Source organism: Schistocerca cancellata, chromosome 3 (genome assembly GCF_023864275.1).
Source record: "Schistocerca cancellata isolate TAMUIC-IGC-003103 chromosome 3, iqSchCanc2.1, whole genome shotgun sequence".
NCBI classification, from domain to species: Eukaryota; Metazoa; Arthropoda; class Insecta; order Orthoptera; family Acrididae; genus Schistocerca; species Schistocerca cancellata.
In genome coordinates this window covers 660,103,523-660,122,290 of record NC_064628.1, presented here as the reverse complement: position 1 = coordinate 660,122,290, position 18,768 = coordinate 660,103,523, and the positions used below count along the sequence as shown (strand labels likewise).

The 18,768-nt window shown below is 40.6% G+C and overlaps 1 protein-coding gene across 1 annotated transcript in view; it reads left to right on the top strand.

The window, feature by feature from the left end:
- LOC126175631 (integrin alpha-PS2-like) overlaps positions 1-18,768 on the top strand; it is a 402,904-nt gene that overhangs the window by 314,325 nt on the left and 69,811 nt on the right. The window contains exon 5 of the mRNA XM_049922517.1: positions 15,499-15,560. Coding sequence (XP_049778474.1) covers positions 15,499-15,560 — 62 coding nt within the window. The remainder of the gene's footprint in view (positions 1-15,498; positions 15,561-18,768) is intronic.

Below are 18,768 nucleotides of genomic sequence, written 5' to 3'. Positions count from 1 at the left end.
TGTGGTTTCTCGATTTGATTATGTCTATTTTATCACTGTTTGCTAGATAAAACGAAACAGGCTTTTCTAATATTGCAGCAACTGTAACACACCCCAAATAATTTTATGTTAGGAAATAGTTTCACATTTCATTTATACGCTCCAGCTTCTCAAGCATGACATCGAAAAATAGTAGTATGAAATTTTTATATAAATTTGGAATAGTCATATTCTTCCGTATAATTTGTGTGATGTCCTCTTTTCTTCTCCTTCCCCGTTCTCGCCACTAATTCTGTAACTGTTGCTGTCATTGTCAAAAATTATTCTACGGTTAACTTCACTAATCCTGCCAGAATCACCGGTTCAGTTATTCCGCGTTTATTCTCCGGTTAGTGGTTATTACGCGTCCGTACAACGCATTTTCCGCTCTATTCCGAGAGTAGAACTTAAGTGCCTGCTAATCGGGGGCTGTACAACTGGCCCTACCTAGTACTGTAGCGATCTGGCAAAAACTTTTTGCCAAAATTTCATTTTCTTGGATACACCGAGAAGATAATATGTAATCTTTCTTACCTGTTATACATGTTAGTCGTTTATTTCAACTCTGGTAGTTTGAATCTATGGATTTCGTTGATAATTATAACAACGCTGATCATCCGCACACCCTATCGATCACATAAACAAACAGCAATTGGCATTCACCCGTTCAGTTTTATTCGGCTCAGCTCATATAGACCCGTCCCCGTTTGTCTGCAGGAAAGATTTTTATTTCTAGATGCGACGGGGATACCCCTGTCAGAAACATCACGTACACTACGCACGCATTCAAATCAACTTACGATTCGTTCAGAAATCAACTTGAATGTGTTAAAAAATGTTCAGAATGCGTTTCAAAATCATGTGAATAATCGATAGACTAACATCCGTTCAATACTAGGCGCTTTGTGAAACAAGGTTCTTTTTTTTTTCTCCAAGAATATGAATTTGGCGCTCTCCTGAATTTGCCGCCCGGGGCAGATACCGCAGTTTGTCCCCCTTAGGGGGGGCAAGGTACTTTGTCCCCCCCCAATAGTTAAAAGTAGGGGCCTCGCCCCCTTCCTCCCCCCACCCCCCACCCCCCAATATTCAAACATACATTTCTCAACGCTCTCTCCTCCTTCCTCATCCTTTACTGGGAAATTTGTTAAAACTTGCACATACATTTTTGCATAATAGTATGTAATGATTATGTAGGAAAAAATACCGATTTCACGAGCTATTGCGTATTCCTTTCTGCTACTCCTATAACCTCTGCATATGACGAACTGTCGTGACAGGGTTTGTCCCCTGCATCTCTACTATTCGCACACTTTTACTGTACGGAGGTATGCGGGGAACGAAAGCTCTCCATGAGGTCGCAGCGCTTTGGCTGCTAGGACGAGCTCCACTTCCTCCCACAGCAGCCTGCTGGTAGCTTGTAAAAGAAACTAATGAGCAATAGTGACACCGAATTTGATGGCGATCGCTAGAAGGACTAGGTAACTTTAAAGACTCTTCATTCATTTTTGTAAATTCTATTGACAATCACTAGGTACAACACCACACAAATCAGCACCGGCTCCAGGGATTTTGCCGCCCTGCAATACGTTTAAAGTGCAATACATTTTAAGCCATTTTTATTGGAGGAAACGTTTCTTTCGTAAATCGGAGCACACTGTTTCTGTATCATAGATAATTTTCAATAAGACCCTTGATTTTATGAATTTCCAATTTATTCTCACATTCCTTCATTTATGCAAGATGGATTTGCCGCCCCCAAAAATCTGCCGCCCTGGGCGATGGCACGGTTCGCCCTTCCCCCTCCTTAGAGCCGGCCCTGACAATAATCAACACTATTGTTGCGTGGCTATTTCTTGTTAGGCGCACAGTACTGTTACGCAGGCCGCAGCTAATGTTGGCAGCGAACGTGAATATTCCGCAGCTGGGCATCGCCAGTGGTCAGTTAGTCTTACTGTGACTCGGTTCAGTTGTTAATCTTTCGTCCCTTACTGTCCAGTTTAAAATGGACAAGTTTATAACTAGGAAGAAATGTGACAGTGTGGCAAGTGTTAGCGATGGTGAAGCTAGACCCAGTGTTAGTGGTGCTGTGTCTGACAACAAAGACACAGATAGTGACGGAAGTGTGGCGGTAACAAAAAACACTGTTCCCGAAAAAGAAACAACACTGTTATCAGCCCTCTTGGAAACAGCAATTTGCATGCATCGATTACAATAAGGTAAAATATGTTATTTTTTGCAAAATTTGCAGACAAATGTTTGATGAAAATCGTTTTCAGTTTTCTCACAAAATGGAAAAAAAATTCATGAAAACTGATTTTTCGAACTGGAAGAAAGGGGTAGCAAAGTTGAAAGTGCGTGAAGCATAGGGCTGCCACAGACAAACTGTACTGAAATTCAAATCCTTAAAATCGAATGTCAATGTATTTAGCCAGATTTCCAAAGAAAAACTGACACACATAAAAGAAAACCGAGCTTCTTTACTAAAAATCATACCTTCACTCCGTTATTTAGCAGTGCAAGGGCTTGCAATACGTGGGCATACTCATGAAACAAGTAACTTTGACAGTTTATTACGCCTTCGATGTGAAGATAACCAGCTACTTTTAATATGGCTACAGCGCGAAACTTACAAACGGACATCCCATTATGTGCAAAACGAAATTTTGGCCATTTTAAGTCATACACTTCTTAGAAAATTATTGGAGGATATCAAGAGTGCAGAGTATTTTGCAATAATAGCAGACGAAACAACATACATAGCCACCAAAGAGCAATTTAGTATCTGTATAAGATTTGTTGATGCTTCGCCAGAGATAGAAGAATATTTTTTAGGGCTATACTCTATACAAAGTACCCCAGCTAAGGCTCTGTTCGATATTATTATCGACATTGGACCTTGCCGTTGGTGGGCAGGCTTGTGTGCCTCAGCGATACAGATAGCCGTACCGTAGGTGCAACCACAACGGAGGGGTATCTGTTGAGAGGCCAGACAAACGTGTGGTTCCTGAAGCGGGGCAGCAGCCTTTTCAGTAGTTGCAGGGGCAACAGTCTGGATGATTGACTGATCTGGTCTTGTAACACTAACCAAAATGGCCTTGCTGTGCTGGTACTGCGAACGGCTGAAAGCAAGGGGAAACTACAGCCGTAATTTTTCCTGAGGGCATGCAGCTTTACTGTATGGTTAAATGATGATGGAATCCTCTTGGGTAAAATATTGCGGAGGTAAAATAGTCCCCCATTCGGATCTCCGGACGGGGACTACTCAAGAGGACGTCGTTATCAGGAAAAAGAAAACGCGTTCTAAGGATCGGAGCGTGGAATGTCAGATCCCTTAATCGGGCAGGTAGGTTAGAAAATTTAAAAAGGGAAATGGATAGGTTAAAGCTAGGTATAGTGGGAATTAGCGAAGTTCGGTGGCAGGAGGAACAAGACTTTTGGTCAGGCGAATACAGGGTTATAAATACAAAATCAAATAGGGTTAATGCAGGAGGTTTAATAATGAATAGGAAAATAGGAGTGCGGGTAAGCTACTACAAACAGCATAGTGAACGCATTATTGTGGCCAAGATGGACACGAAGCTCACGCCTACTACAGTAGTACTAGTTTATATCCCAACTAGCTCTGCAGATGACGAAGAAATTGAAGAAATGTATGTTGAAATAAAAGAAATTATTCAGATAATGAAGGGAGACGAAAATTTAATAGTCATGTGTGACTTGAATTCGGTAGTAGGAAAAGGGAGAGAAGGAAACGTAGTATGTGAATACGGATTGGGGGGGCAGAAATGAAAGAGGAAGCCGCCTGGTAGAATTTTGCACAGAGCACAACTTAATCATAGCTAACACTTGGTTCAAGAATCATAAAAGAAGGTTGTATACATGGAAGAAGCCTGGAGATACTGACAGGTTTCAGATAGATTATATAATGGTAAGACAGAGATTTAGGAAACATGTTCTAAATCGTAAGACATTTCCAGGGGCAGATGTGGACTCTGACCACAATCTACTGGTTATGAACTGTAAAACTGAAGAAACTGCAAAAAGGTGGGAATTTAAGGAGATGGGACCTGGATAAACTGACTAAACCAGAGGTTGTACATACTGGACTCGTATTCGGGAGGACGACGGTTCAATCCCGACTCCATCCATCCTGATTTAGGTTTTCCGTGATTTCCCTAAATCGTTTCAGGCAAATGCCGGGTGGTTCCTTTGAAAGGGCACGGCCGATTTCCTTCCAAATCCTTCCCTAATCCGAGCTTGCGCTCCATCTCTAATGACCTCGTTGTCGACGGGACGTTAAACACTAACCACCACCACCAGAGGTTGTACAGAGTTTCAGGGACAGCATAAGGGAAGAATTGACAGGAATAGGGGAAAGAAATACAGTAGAAGAAGAATGGGTAGCTTTGAGGGATGAAGTAGTGAAGGCAGCAGAGGATCAAATAGGTAAAAAGACGAGGGCTAGTAGAAATCCTTGGGTAACAGAAGAAATATTGAACTTAATTGATGAAAGGAGAAAATATAAAAATGCAGTAAATGAAACAGGCAAAAAGTAATACAAACGTCTCAAAAATGAGATCGACAGGAGGTGCAAAATGGCTAAGCAGGGAGGGCTAGAGGACAAATGTAAGGATGTAGAGGTTTATCTCACCAGGGGTAAGATAGATACTGCCTACAGGAATATTAAAGAGACCTTTGAAGAAAAGAGAACCACTTGTACGAATATCAAGAGCTCAGATGGAAACCCAGTTCTAAGCAAAGAAGGGAAAGCAGAAAGGTGGCAGGAGTATATAGAGGGTCTATACAAGGGCGATGTACTTGAGGACAATATTATGGAAATGGAAGAGGTTGTAGATGAAGATGAAATGGGGGATATGATACTGCGTGAACAGTTTGACAGAGCACTGAAAGACCTGAGTCGAAACAAGGCCCCGGGAGTAGACAACATTCCATTAGAACTACTGACAGCCTTGGGAGAGTCCTGACAAAACTCTACCATCTGGTGAGCAACATGTATGAGACAGGCAAGAATATAATAATTCCAATCCCAAAGAAAGCAGGTGTTGACAGATGTGAAAATTACCGAACTATCCGTTTAATAAGTCACGGCTGCAAAATACTAACCCGAATTCTTTGCAGACGAATGGAAAAACTAGTAGAAAACGACCTCGGGGAAGATCAGTTTGGATTCCGTAGAAATATTGGGACACGTGAGGCAATACTGACCCTACGACTTATCTTAGAAGCTAGATTAAGGAAAGGCAAACCTACATTTCTAGCATTTGTAGACTTGGAGAAACCTTTTGACAACGTTGACTGGCATACTCTCTTTCAAATTCTGAAGGTGGCAGGGGTAAAATACAGGGAGCGAAAGGCTATTTACAATTTGTACAGAAACCAGATGTCAGTTATTAGAGTCGAGGGACACGAAAGAGAAGCAATGGTTGGGAAGGGAGTGAGACAGGGTTGTAGCCTTTCCCCGATGTTATTCAATCTGTATATTGAGCAAGCAGTGAAGGAAACAAAAGAAAAATTTGGAGTAGGTATTAAAATCCATGGAGAAGAAATAAAAACTTTGAGGTTCGCTGATGACATTGTAATTCTGTCAGAGTCAGCAAAGGACTTGGAAGAGCAGTTGAACGGAATGGACAGTGTCTTGAAAGGAGGGCATAAGATGAACATCAACAAAAGCAAAACGAGGATAATGGAATGTAGTCGAATTAAGTCGGGTGATGCTGAGGGAATTAGATTAGGAAATGAGACACTTAAAGCAGTAAAGGAGTTTTGCTATTTGGGGAGCAAAATAACTGATGATAGTCGAAGTAGAGAGGATATAAAATGTAGACTGGCAATGGCAAGGAAAGTGTTTCTGAAGAAGAGAAATTTGTTAACATCGAGTATAGATTTAAGTGTCAGGAAGTCGTTTCTGAAAGTATTTGTATGGAGTGTAGCCATGTATGGAAGTGAAACATGGACGATAAATAGTTTGGACAAGAAGAGAATAGAAGCTTTTGAAATGTGGTGCTACAGAGGAATGCTGAAGATTAGATGGGTAGATCACGTAAGTAATGAGGAGGTATTGAATAGGATTGGGGAGAAGAGAAGTTTGTGGCACAACTTGAGCAGAAGAAGGAATCGGTTGGTAGGACATGTTCTGAAGCATCAAGGGATCACCAATTTAGTATAGGAGGGCAGCGTGGAAGGTAAAAATCGTAGAGGGAGACCAAGAGATGAATACACTAAGCAGATTCAGAAGGATGTAGGTTGCAGTAGTTACTGGGAGATGAAGAAGCTTGCACAGGATAGAGTAGCATGGAGAGCTGCATCAAACCAGTCTCAGGACTGAAGACCACCACCACCACAACAACAACAACAACATCGCCATTTTAAGACGATTTGATTTGCCTACATCTAATTGTAGGGGTCAATGCTTTGACGGTTCAGATAACATGGCCGGATTATATAATGGTGTCCAGGCAAAGTTTATGCAAATGGAGAAGAGAGCTATGTTTGTGCACTGCCTTGCACACTGTTTGAATCTAACACTACAAGACACTGTGAAAGCAGTTCCAGAATGTCGAAATACATTGAATGTTATGAAGGACTTAATACATTTTGTGAGAGATTCACCTAAAAGATTAGATCTTTTTGCTCGCCTGAAGGCAGATGCCTCTAAAAATTTGAAACCACTCTGTCCTACAAGGTTGGCCATAAGATACTTGGCAATTTCTTCAGTTTTGTCCAACTACACAGAACTTCAGGAATTTTTTCTAAATATTTCAAGAAATGACAATTCAGACACTGGGGCCAAAGTAAACGGCTTTTTGATTAATATGCAGACAAATGATTTCTTTCTCATGTTATCACTTTTGGTAAAAGTGTTTGGTCACATTGATACCGTAAACATAGCACTACAGAGGGAATCCCTACACTTAGAGGAGGCCAATAAGATGATTTCCACCCTTGTAACTTCTATTAAATTTACGAGAAACAATTTTGGATCATTCTGGGGCGAAGTAACTTCAAAATGTCAAGATATGGATGTTGATTCCCCAAAATTACACTGTATAAGAGAAGTTCCTGAGAAATACGATGACTCCATCAATTCATCTGTAGAAACATTCACTGAAGTATGTGATAAATATAGAAGATTGTATTATGAAACAATGGATACATCCATCAGCTTCTTGGAATCACGGTTCAAAATTCAATCATTCATGTTTGTAAATCAAATTGAACAATTTCTTCTTGGTGATAACAAACATTCATTCGATATTTTATCTTTCTTCGAATCAGACATAGACAAAGAATGCTTGCTTCTCCACCGAAGCATGTTTCATGAGATTATCCAAAGCAGTAATTCTGCGAATATTAGTTCGTTGGATGACATAGTGAAATACCTAAAACAGGAAAACCACCTGTTTGACCTGCTGCCTGAACTAGAGTATTTCATACGTGTAGTGCTGACGATTCCGGTAACGTCTTGCACCGCTGAGCGATCGTTTTCTTGTCTGCGGAGGGTGAAAACGTATCTTCGTTCTACAATGAAGCAGGATCGTCTTAATGATATCGCCCTTCTCAACGCCCATAGAGATGAATCGATGAAACTCGACCTTGATGCCACATGTGACGAGTTCATATGCAGGAACGATAGGAGTAGTACATTTGCAATCAAAAATTAAGGTATTTTTCTTCAACGTTATTTATGTATTTGTTTTGTACCACTACTGACCTATACTCCGACTGAAATGACATTGTGATTGACGTTTCAGCGAGTCGAGGGGTAGGGGCTAGTCGCCAGTCAGTCGTAGTTTGCATGATTTTCAGCTGTTTGCATTTTTCATTATCCTCACAATCTTTTTTTTGTTTCTTGAAAGTTGTTATGCTGTGAGGGGAATTTCCCAAGAATATGATGTCATAACTCAAAAGGGAAAGTATGCGTGCATAATACACCTGTCTCCTTCAGGACTTACGTTGTTCCATATAATTCTCATTGCATAGGTCATTTTAGTCAGCTTAGAATTTAAGAATGTGATGTTGGAATTCCATTTCAGATTGTCTTGTAAGTAAACAAAGCAATTTTGTTTCAGTGACACTTAATTTTTTTGGTTTTCCAAAGAAATATTTGGATTTAATGGATTTTTAATTTTGCTGTGTGTGGAATTATATAGTGGCAGGTTTTTTTCTTTTTCTTTTTTAAACTGAGCATAGGAAATTGTTAAGGCAATAAGGGCACGGCTTCTGTGACTATTAAAAGTTGATACTCATCAAAAGTGCTCGAAAAAGCATGCGTTCTCTTACATTTTACTGCATATGTCGCTCTTCTTTCAATATTTCGATGGAGCACTTGTTCATAATTTTCAAGCAGTGTTGTTACCTGGTTGTGGAAGACGCCATGTGGGCTTAATTTATTGTAATAAGGGTAGGAGTGCACAGGTCCCAATAATGCCCTTTATCGCTAGCAACAGGCTTACCAACAGTTGGGATGTCACCAGTCGGCTTTAACCGTTGACGTCATCAAGATAGTGGACACACCTACATAAAGCATGTTCAGTATAGCGACAACAACGTTACTCATTACACCCACGAGCAAACATCACCAACATGTGAAATATTTAACTCCAGCAATAAAACAAAACTAATGAGATAGCTGCTGGAAGTATGGGATTTTGTTGGGGACAAGCTAAATATATGACAATAACAATAATAACACAGTTACAAATAATGGCAGCACAAAATCATCAACAATCATCTCAACCAAAAAATTCAAAAAACACACCATTGGTATCGATCGTACCTTCGCTTGACATAGCCAGCTCAAACAAAGACAACGATGCCAGGAACCCACACAAACTCGAAAACCCAATACTGTACCGCAAATTTCGCTTGGCCTATATATCTCAAATGAAAAGTGATACCAGGACCCAACACATAATCGAAAATCCGTTTTCACAAATTTCAAACATGTTGCACCATTATGATGTCGCACAACTCAACACACAGTGTAAGCCGATGAGTGGTACTGAAAGACAGTGAAGCAATGAACAAAGATTATGATTTAACATTCTGGTCATTGGAGATGCTTAAATGGGTCAAGGATATCACACAAAAATGGTACTGGCATTTGTATTAAGAGATTTAGGAAAAACTTTAGAAAATTTAACTCAGGATTGTTTAGCCCCACTCCTCTTCAATGTGTATCAAGTGTCTTAACAACTGCTCCACCTCACTTAATTTTCTTGTCAAGTACACTCTGCAGCTTAGCACGCCACAGACTAACTTTCTGAACTGCTATAACAAATGGCACTCACGCTGCATGAATTGTGACTATTATCATGTCAAAAAGATGCTAAATTTTGAAACACAAGTTTTACAGTATTTTGATAGGCACCTGTGGATCAAACAAATAGTGTGTTTTTCAATCCTTGCCTACAAGTGCTGCAGAAGTGTATGTCAGTTTATACACTCCTGGAAATGGAAAAAAGAACACATTGACACCGGTGTGTCAGACCCACCATACTTGCTCCGGACACTGCGAGAGGGCTGTACAAGCAATGATCACACGCACGGCACAGCGGACACACCAGGAACCGCGGTGTTGGCCGTCGAATGGCGCTAGCTGCGCAGCATTTGTGCACCGCCGCCGTCAGTGTCAGCCAGTTTGCCGTGGCATACGGAGCTCCATCGCAGTCTTTAACACTAGTAGCATGCCGCGACAGCGTGGACGTGAACCGTATGTGCAGTTGACGGACTTTGAGCGAGGGCGTATAGTGGGCATGCGGGAGGCCGGGTGGACGTACCGCCGAATTGCTCAACACGTGGGGCGTGAGGCCTCCACAGTACATCGATGTTGTCGCCAGTGGTCGGCGGAAGGTGCACGTGCCCGTCGACCTGGGACCGGACCGCAGCGACGCACGGATGCACGCCAAGACCGTAGGATCCTACGCAGTGCCGTAGGGGACCGCACCGCCACTTCCCAGCAAATTAGGGACACTGTTGCTCCTGGGGTATCGGCGAGGACCATTCGCAACCGTCTCCATGAAGCTGGGCTACGGTCCCGCACACCGTTAGGCCGTCTTCCGCTCACGCCCCAACATCGTGCAGCCCGCCTCCAGTGGTGTCGCGACAGGAGTGAATGGAGGGACGAATGGAGACGTGTCGTCTTCAGCGATGAGAGTCGCTTCTGCCTTGGTGCCAATGATGGTCGTATGCGTGTTTGGCGACGTGCAGGTGAGCGCCACAATCAGGACTGCATACGACCGAGGCACACAGGGCCAACACCCGGCATCATGGTGTGGGGAGCGATCTCCTACACTGGCCGTACACCACTGGTGATCGTCGAGGGGACACTGAATAGTGCATGGTACATCCAAACCGTCATCGAACCCATCGTTCTACCATTCCTAGACCGGCAAGGGAACTTGCTGTTCCAACAGGACAATGCACGTCCGCATGTATCCCGTGCCACCCAACGTGCTCTAGAAGGTGTAAGTCAACTACCCTGGCCAGCAAGATCTCCGGATCTGTCCCCCATTGAGCATGTTTGGGACTGGATGAAGCGTCGTCTCACGCGGTCTGCACGTCCAGCACGAACGCTGGTTCAACTGAGGCGCCAGGTGGAAATGGCATGGCAAGCCGTTCCACAGGACTACATTCAGCATCTCTACGATCGTCTCCATGGGAGAATAGCAGCCTGCATTGCTGCGAAAGGTGGATATACACTGTACTAGTGCCGACATTGTGCATGCTCTGTTGCCTGTGTCTATGTGCCTGTGGTTCTGTCAGTGTGATCATGTGATGTATCTGACCCCAGGAATGTGTCAATAAAGTTTCCCCTTCCTGGGACAATGAATTCACGGTGTTCTTATTTCAATTTCCAGGAGTGTATATTTATTTAGTTTTGGTCCTGTGACATCTTGTGCAGATATAGGACAGGTCAATAAATGATACAGAAAGTTAAAAATTACACACACACACACACACACACACACACACACACACACACACACACCTAATAAGATCAATACAATGCTGTGGACTACAAATATATACATTAATACAATGTTACATGTATAACTAATACACTTTAATAAACAAATAATTGCAACAAAATTGTTTATTAATTTAACATTATAAAATTTTGTTTAATTCTGAGAGGTATTCATTTACAGAGTTGAAACTGTGGTCCTTCAGAAATGACTTCAGCTTTTTTTTGAACAAGCTGTCCTGCTTTACCAACTTGATGTTGTTAGGAAAGTGGTTATACAATTGTGTGCCTCTATGAAGGACACTCTTCTTGTAGGCTGGTGTTCTGACATATGAGACATGAATGTTATTGCCATTCCTTGTTGTGTAATTGTGCACAGAGCTGTTCAGCTGATAGGCATTGGCGGTTCTTAAATATTGTCTTACAAAGACTATTGTTTCATATATATAGAGGGAAACATTCCACATGGGAAAAATATATCTAAAAACAAAGATGATGAGACTTACCAAACAAAAGCGCTGGCAGGTCGATAGACACACAAACAAACACAAACATACACACAAAATTCTAGCTTTCGCAACCAACGGCTGCTTCGTCAGGAAAGAGGGAAGGGGAGGGAAAGACGAAAGGATGTGGGTTTTAAGGGAGAGGGTAAGGAGTCATTCCAATCCCGGGAGCGGAAAGACTTACCTTAGGGGGAAAAAAGGACGGGTATACACGCACACACACACATATCCATCCGCACATACACAGACACAAGCAGACATTTGTATATATATATATGGAAGGGTCGGTATCGTTAGAGTAGGAAAAAGAGAGAGACATGAACTTTGCCTCTTTATGTTGCAGATGATTCTGATAGCTCGTTTCTAGGTTTTGAAAACAGATTGACTACATGGTGCATTCTCCCAAAATATTATTCCATGTCGGATTGCTGATTGGAAATGTGTAGGTGGGTAGATCACGTAACTAATGAGGAGGTATTGAATAGGATTGGGGAGAAGAGAAGTTTGTGGCACAACTTGACTAGAAGAAGGGATCGGTTGGTAGGACATGTTTTGAGGCATCAAGGGATCACAAATTTAGCATTGGAGGGCAGTGTGGAGGGTAAAAATCGTAGAGGGAGACCAAGAGATGAATACACTAAGCAGATTCAGAAGGATGTAGGTTGCAGTAGATACTGGGAGATGAAGAAGCTTGCACAGGATAGAGTAGCATGGAGAGCTGCATCAAACCAGTCTCAGGACTGAAGACCACAACAACAACAACAATGCCTGTATTATTATTGCTCTATTACAACTTCTGCTTAGTATCTGTAGCATGCAACAGATTGATGATAACTTGGTTGTAAGAGCGTTAATGTGTGTATTCCACTTGAGTTGAGTGTTTATGGAAAAAGTTCAAGGCAATCGTAAAATGCGTTTTAGACAGGTACGTGCCGAGTAAAACTGTGAGGGACGGGAAAAACCCACAACAAAAGTTAGGAAACTGCTGCGAAAGCAAAGAGAGCTTCACTCCAAGTTTAAACGCAGCCAAAACCTCTCAGACAAACAGAAGCTAAACGATGTCAAAGTTAGCATAAGGAGGGCTATGCGTGAAGCGTTCAGTGAATTCGAAAGTAAAATTCTATGTACCGAATTGACAGAAAATCCTAGGAAGTTCTGGTCTTACGTTAAATCAGTAAGTGGCTCGAAACAGCATATCCAGACACTCCGGGATGATGATCGCATTGAAACAGAGGATGACACGCGTAAAGCTGAAATACTAAACACCTTTTTCCAAAGCTGTTTCACAGAGGAAGACCGCACTGCAGTTCCTTCTCTAAATCCTCGCACAAACGAAAAAATGGCTGACATCAAAATAAGTGTCCAAGGAATAGGAAAGCAACTGGAATCACTCAACAGAGGAAAGTCCACTGGACCTGACGGGTTACCAATTCGAGTCTACACAGAGTACGCGAAAGAACTTGCCCCCCTTCTAACAACCGTGTACCGCAAGTCTCTAGAGGAACGGAAGGTTCCAAATGATTGGAAAAGAGCACAGGTAGTCCCAGTCTTCAAGAAGGGTCGTCGAGCAGATGCGCAAAACTATAGACCTATATCTCTGACGTTGATCTGTTGTAGAAATTTAGAACATGTTTTTTGCTCGAGTATCATGTCGTTTTTGGAAACCCAGAATCTACTATGTAGGAATCAACATGGATTCCGGAAACAGCGATCGTGTGAGACCCAACTCGCTTTATTTGTTCATGAGACCCAGAAAATATTAGATACAGGCTCCCAGGTAGATGCTATTTTTCTTGACTTCCGGAAGGCGTTCGATACAGTTCCGCACTGTCGCCTGATAAACAAAGTAAGAGCCTACGGAATATCAGACCAGCTGTGTGGCTGGATTGAAGAGTTTTTAGCAAACAGAACACAGCATGTTGTTATCAATGGAGAGACGTCTACAGACGTTAAAGTAACCTCTGGCGTGCCACAGGGGAGTGTTATGGGACCATTGCTTTTCACAATATATATAAATGACCTAGTAGATAGTGTCGGAAGTTCCATGCGGCTTTTCGCGGATGATGCTGTAGTATACAGAGAAGTTGCAGCATTAGAAAATTGTAGCGAAATGCAGGAAGATCTGCAGCGGATAGGCACTTGGTGCAGGGAGTGGCAACTGACCCTTAACATAGACAAATGTAATGTATTGCGAATACATAGAAACAAGGATCCTTTATTGTATGATTATATGATAGCGGAACAAACACTGGTAGCAGTTACTTCTGTAAAATATCTGGGAGTATGCGTGTGGAACGATTTGAAGTGGAATGATCATATAAAATTAATTGTTGGTAAGGCGGGTACCAGGTTGAGATTCATTGGGAGAGTCCTTAGAAAATGTAGTCCATCAACAAAGGAGGTGGCTTAGAAAACACTCGTTCGACCTATACTTGAGTATTGTTCATCAGTGTGGGATCCGTACCAGATCAGGTTGACGGAGGAGATAGAGAAGATCCAAAGAAGAGTGGCGCGTTTCGTCACAGGGTTATTTGGTAACCGTGATAGCGTTACGGAGATGTTTAACAAACTCAAGTGGCAGACTCTGTAAGAGAGGCGCTCTGCATCGCGGTGTAGCTTGCTGTCCAGGTTTCGAAAGGGTGCGTTTCCGGATGAGGTATCGAATATATTGTTTCCCCCTACTTATACCTCCCGAGGAGACCATGAATGTAAAATTATAGAGATTAGAGCGTGCACGGAGGCTTTCAGACAGTCGTTCTTCCCGCGAACCATACGCGATTGGAACGGGAGGGGGAGGTAATGATGGTGGTACGTAAAGTGCCCTCCGCCACACACCGTTGGGTGGCTTGCGGAGTATAAATGTAGATGTAGATGTAGAGATCACTGTGCTGATATATTCCTAGGAACTTAACATCATCAACTAATTTTACAATTTTGTTGTTTATTTTCAATGCATGTTCCTTTTGTTGTTTATAGTGTTTACACTGTGACCAGTGAGTTAAAGAGACTGAAAAGCAATATAGAAAGCACTTGTTATGTTCATGACTATCCAGTCTGAAAGTTTCAAGTGATTGCCTGAAGCCTAAGCTGATCAATCTATGTACGTTCAGCTACAGAAAATCATTCAAGGGGTCTTCTTTCGTTTTGCCTTGATATGGTTTGTGTTCTTTGACAATTAAGGTAGTACTCATGTCCAAATCTAAGCAAGCAGACCATAAATAGTAGGCATCTAGTAGCCTATATTGGGAAGCAGCAGCTTTTTGTCTGTAATGTCTGCTGATATTATTACCTATGCAATTTAATAATGGAAAATTGTTACTATGAAACAATGGAAAATCCAGGATGGAATGTAACAATATTATGAAAATGGAATTTGCTACTCACCATACACCATACGCTGAGCCGCAGATAGACACAACAAAATGACGCTCACAATTAAAGCTTTCAGCTATTAAGTTGTTCGTCAACAATAGACAAAATACACACACACACACACACACACACACACACACACACACACACACACATGCACGCACGCGCAAATGCAAGTCGCACGCATGACTGCAGTCTCAAGCAACTGAAGCCAGTGGTGGTTTCAGTTGCCTGAGACTGCAGTCAGGTGTGCGACTTGTGTGTGTGTGTGTGTGTGTGTGTGTGTGTGTGTGTGTGTGTGTGTGTGTGTGTGTGTGCACATGCGTGCGTGTGTGTCATCTATTATTGATGGAGGCCTTATTAGCCGAAAGCTTTAATTGTTCTTTTTGTTGTGTCTATCTGTGACTCAGAATCTCTGCTATACGGTGAGTAGCAACTTTCCTTTTCATAAAATTGTTAATACAGCTTACATAATTAATTTCTTATAGATATTTCTCTCTATTGATGTATGCCTCTACTTCTTTTTATTTCTGGATTCATAACTGTCCTCCTTCATAGTAAGTTCTGTAGAATGTGAAGTATATGAGTGAATGGTAAATGAGGTAACTGTTGCAGGTGCCAGTGGCCACCACCAACTGGGCTCCTGCCAGGCTGGATTCAGTGCGTGCCTCTCCAAGGTATTATGACTTGCCACTTCCTGTCATTGTTTAACATGGTTGTACTGATGCAGCTCTAAGTCAAATTGGAATTAACACAGAAAACACATTTTTTTCCCATGGATACATAGTAAATAGATTGTTAAGGAAATGGAACATGCCATTAAAGAAATATATATTCACAAAAAAAAGAGAGGCTAATGTTCCTTTCACAGATCCTAATTGGAATGGCCTTCAGTGATATGGAACAAGTAAAAAAATTATGTAATATTTAAAAGTTAATACCAGATTTGTCACAAACATTTATTTATATGTACTTATATTGAATTTTTAGACTATTGTAGCCATCTGTCATCAAGCTGAAATCAGTTACAGTCAAAATTACTCGTTCATCAGTAATTTAGTTAATGAATATCATTATCTTTGTAGGACGGTAAGTAAGAGCTTACAGTTTACAAATCAATGGTACGTTCTATGTTATCATTCATCTTGCTCCAGTTCACCAAATTATGACATCCTCATTGCCCACATGTAACATATTTACTACTTGTGTGTGATCATCTTATTTTCCGTTTAAATGTATCCATCCAATCTTACCTATAATTTATTTACTTAACACAGCTAATCTTATTATCATGGAGTCTCTCCCATTTCTTTATCTTTGTTGAGACTGCAATCACAGTAAAAATCTGTCATCATTAAAATCATTATTGTCTTCTTTCTCAATGTAAATTAATATCTTCACCATTTCAAAGTTTAAAACACTAAAACATTGTTATTACTGTTGATGTTTTTATTAAAATCCTTAACATTCTACTGCAAAATCCTTAACATTCTACTGCAACATTTAATATCTCATCAGACTTACTTTAATGCAAATCAAAAAAATTATGAAAAAATTGAAGCAAATTACAATTCAGTAATCAGTTCAGTTTTAGATTTTCCAATTTAAATTCAATATCTTGTAAAAATATAGTCTTTATTTTCAGACTATAGTATATAGGGTGGTTATTCCAAGACATAACATTCCTCAAAACTAGAAAATCATCTTCAGTAAGTATATGTCAAAAAACAGAAACATTGAGATATTACCCATTGTTTCCTATTCAGTCATTCACTGTGTTACAAAGATCACATCAAGATGAGAATAATCATCAGGAATTTGGAACCAGTCAAGATATACATTAACAAAAGCCAAGAAAATCATAGAAACTTAGTCTGTATATTGTACCGACAATAAGCTTTCACCATACTGCTTAATACTATAAATTTAATCTCATAAACTAGACAGAAAGCTCCCTATTTGAGAAAAAGCTGGTGCCTCTTCAATTTCATTATATAGCTGTTGCTCATCTGTTAGTAGTTTAATATTTACTTGATAACAATGGTACCTTGCAATGAAAATATTTACCTATATCTGCAAATAATGATTTCTATTTATAGTACATTACTACTTGTCATGCAAGCCCACAGTAACACTGCTACTTGCTATGTTGCTTTTGAATCCCTGAATCTAAATATTCCAATAATTTGTTGAAAGAGTGGCTAATGAAGAAAGTTTCTAATTTTCTCTTGAGTAGGTTCAGTTTCCAAATTTCTTGCTTTTTTATGGTAGCTGGGAGCTTATGGAATACATATAACTCCATTCTGCACCCTGATAAGGAGGCAAAGTCTACATGAAAAAAACAATGTTTTTTTGTCTTATATTGTGGCTGTGTGAACCATAGTTTGACTGAAAATGATTTGTGTTATCAGCAACAAAAACAGTTAAGGAGCAAATGTTTAGGGAAGTGAGTGTAAAAATTGAAAGCTCCTTAAAAAGCCTTATTCATGATGAATGGTTACGGTATCTTATTGCTCACTTTTCCTGAATGAATGCTTAACTGGTATTTATTTTATGCTTAATGCCCCAGAAGATAATTCCAAGTGGTTACAAAATTCAGAATATGTCAACATCCCTATCTTTATGTCAACGTGATGAGAAATGCTTTATCTACATGTTTATCAGGATACCAATTCCATTTTAACTTGTTATCCAACTAAACTACCCAGAATTTTACACAGTGTGTTTCATTTAGTACATGAACGATAATGTCTACCTCTGGTTCTAACAGGTCATTGTTGCTGATTTGAAACTAGGTAATATAAGTCTTTGTGAGAGTAAGACTGTTAGCTGTGAACCACTAGACCGCTTGTAGGTACTTTCAGCTATCATCTGAGAAATGTCTGCTAAGATTAAGTTGGAACTATTGCTTAGTATACTCGAGTTATAAGCAAACACTTCAGCTTTTGAACTGCCCCATTAGTCACTGGAAGATCATTTATCTACGTTAGAAACAAGAATGGGCTCAGTACTGATCCTTAAGGCTCTTCAGATGTTTGTTGCCCTATTCTGAGGTTAGTTTCTTCGTGCCTGTGACACAGTCTGCTAATAAGATCCTCTGTTTCTATTATGAAGGCAAAGCTCCATCCATGCAAGAAAGATGTCATTAATGCCATAACACTTTAGTTTACCAAACAGAATTTTGTAATACACACAATCAAAGACTTCAGCAATGTCGCACATTATACCAACATGGTAATTTTTCTTGTTCAGCTGAGTTGCACTTTTTTGTGAGGTCTCACTCTAGAGAAAACCTTGCAAAAGCCAAACTGAGAATCAGTTAACAAGTTCTGCTCAGTTAAATGAGTATCTATTCTGTCATAAGCCACTTTTTCAAACAATTTCGAAAAGATTGGAAAGAATGATATAGGTCTACAATTAGGGGTTGTTTGCTTATCACCAATTTTGTGGTTGAGTGTTACAACAGTGTTTTTAAGTCTTCTGAGTGAGTCATTGATTCATTAGAAAGATAGGTTAAGAGTAATTGTCCAAGATCCACTCTAATTCCTTGTCCTTGTTGTATCTAAACCAAGGGTGCCCATACCCGGAGGGCAAGGAGGATCCATGGCACCCCCTATCTCTCAGGGAAGGGGAAAAGTATAGTGTAATCCGGTGTTTTTCTATCAAGAAAATGACTTCAAACTCGGTATTGGACAATTTTTTAGCAGGATCAGAATGGAAACTTTTTTATGGCTACTTCCAAGACACCTTTCACCTTCCAAAATACTGAAAGTACTTCATACTCTCTACCCCTGAATTCCATGGAAAGCTTTGACGAAAGTTTATCCAAGCATGAAAACGGCAGTATCATCATTATGATGTTTTTATACTGAAAATATCATGCTG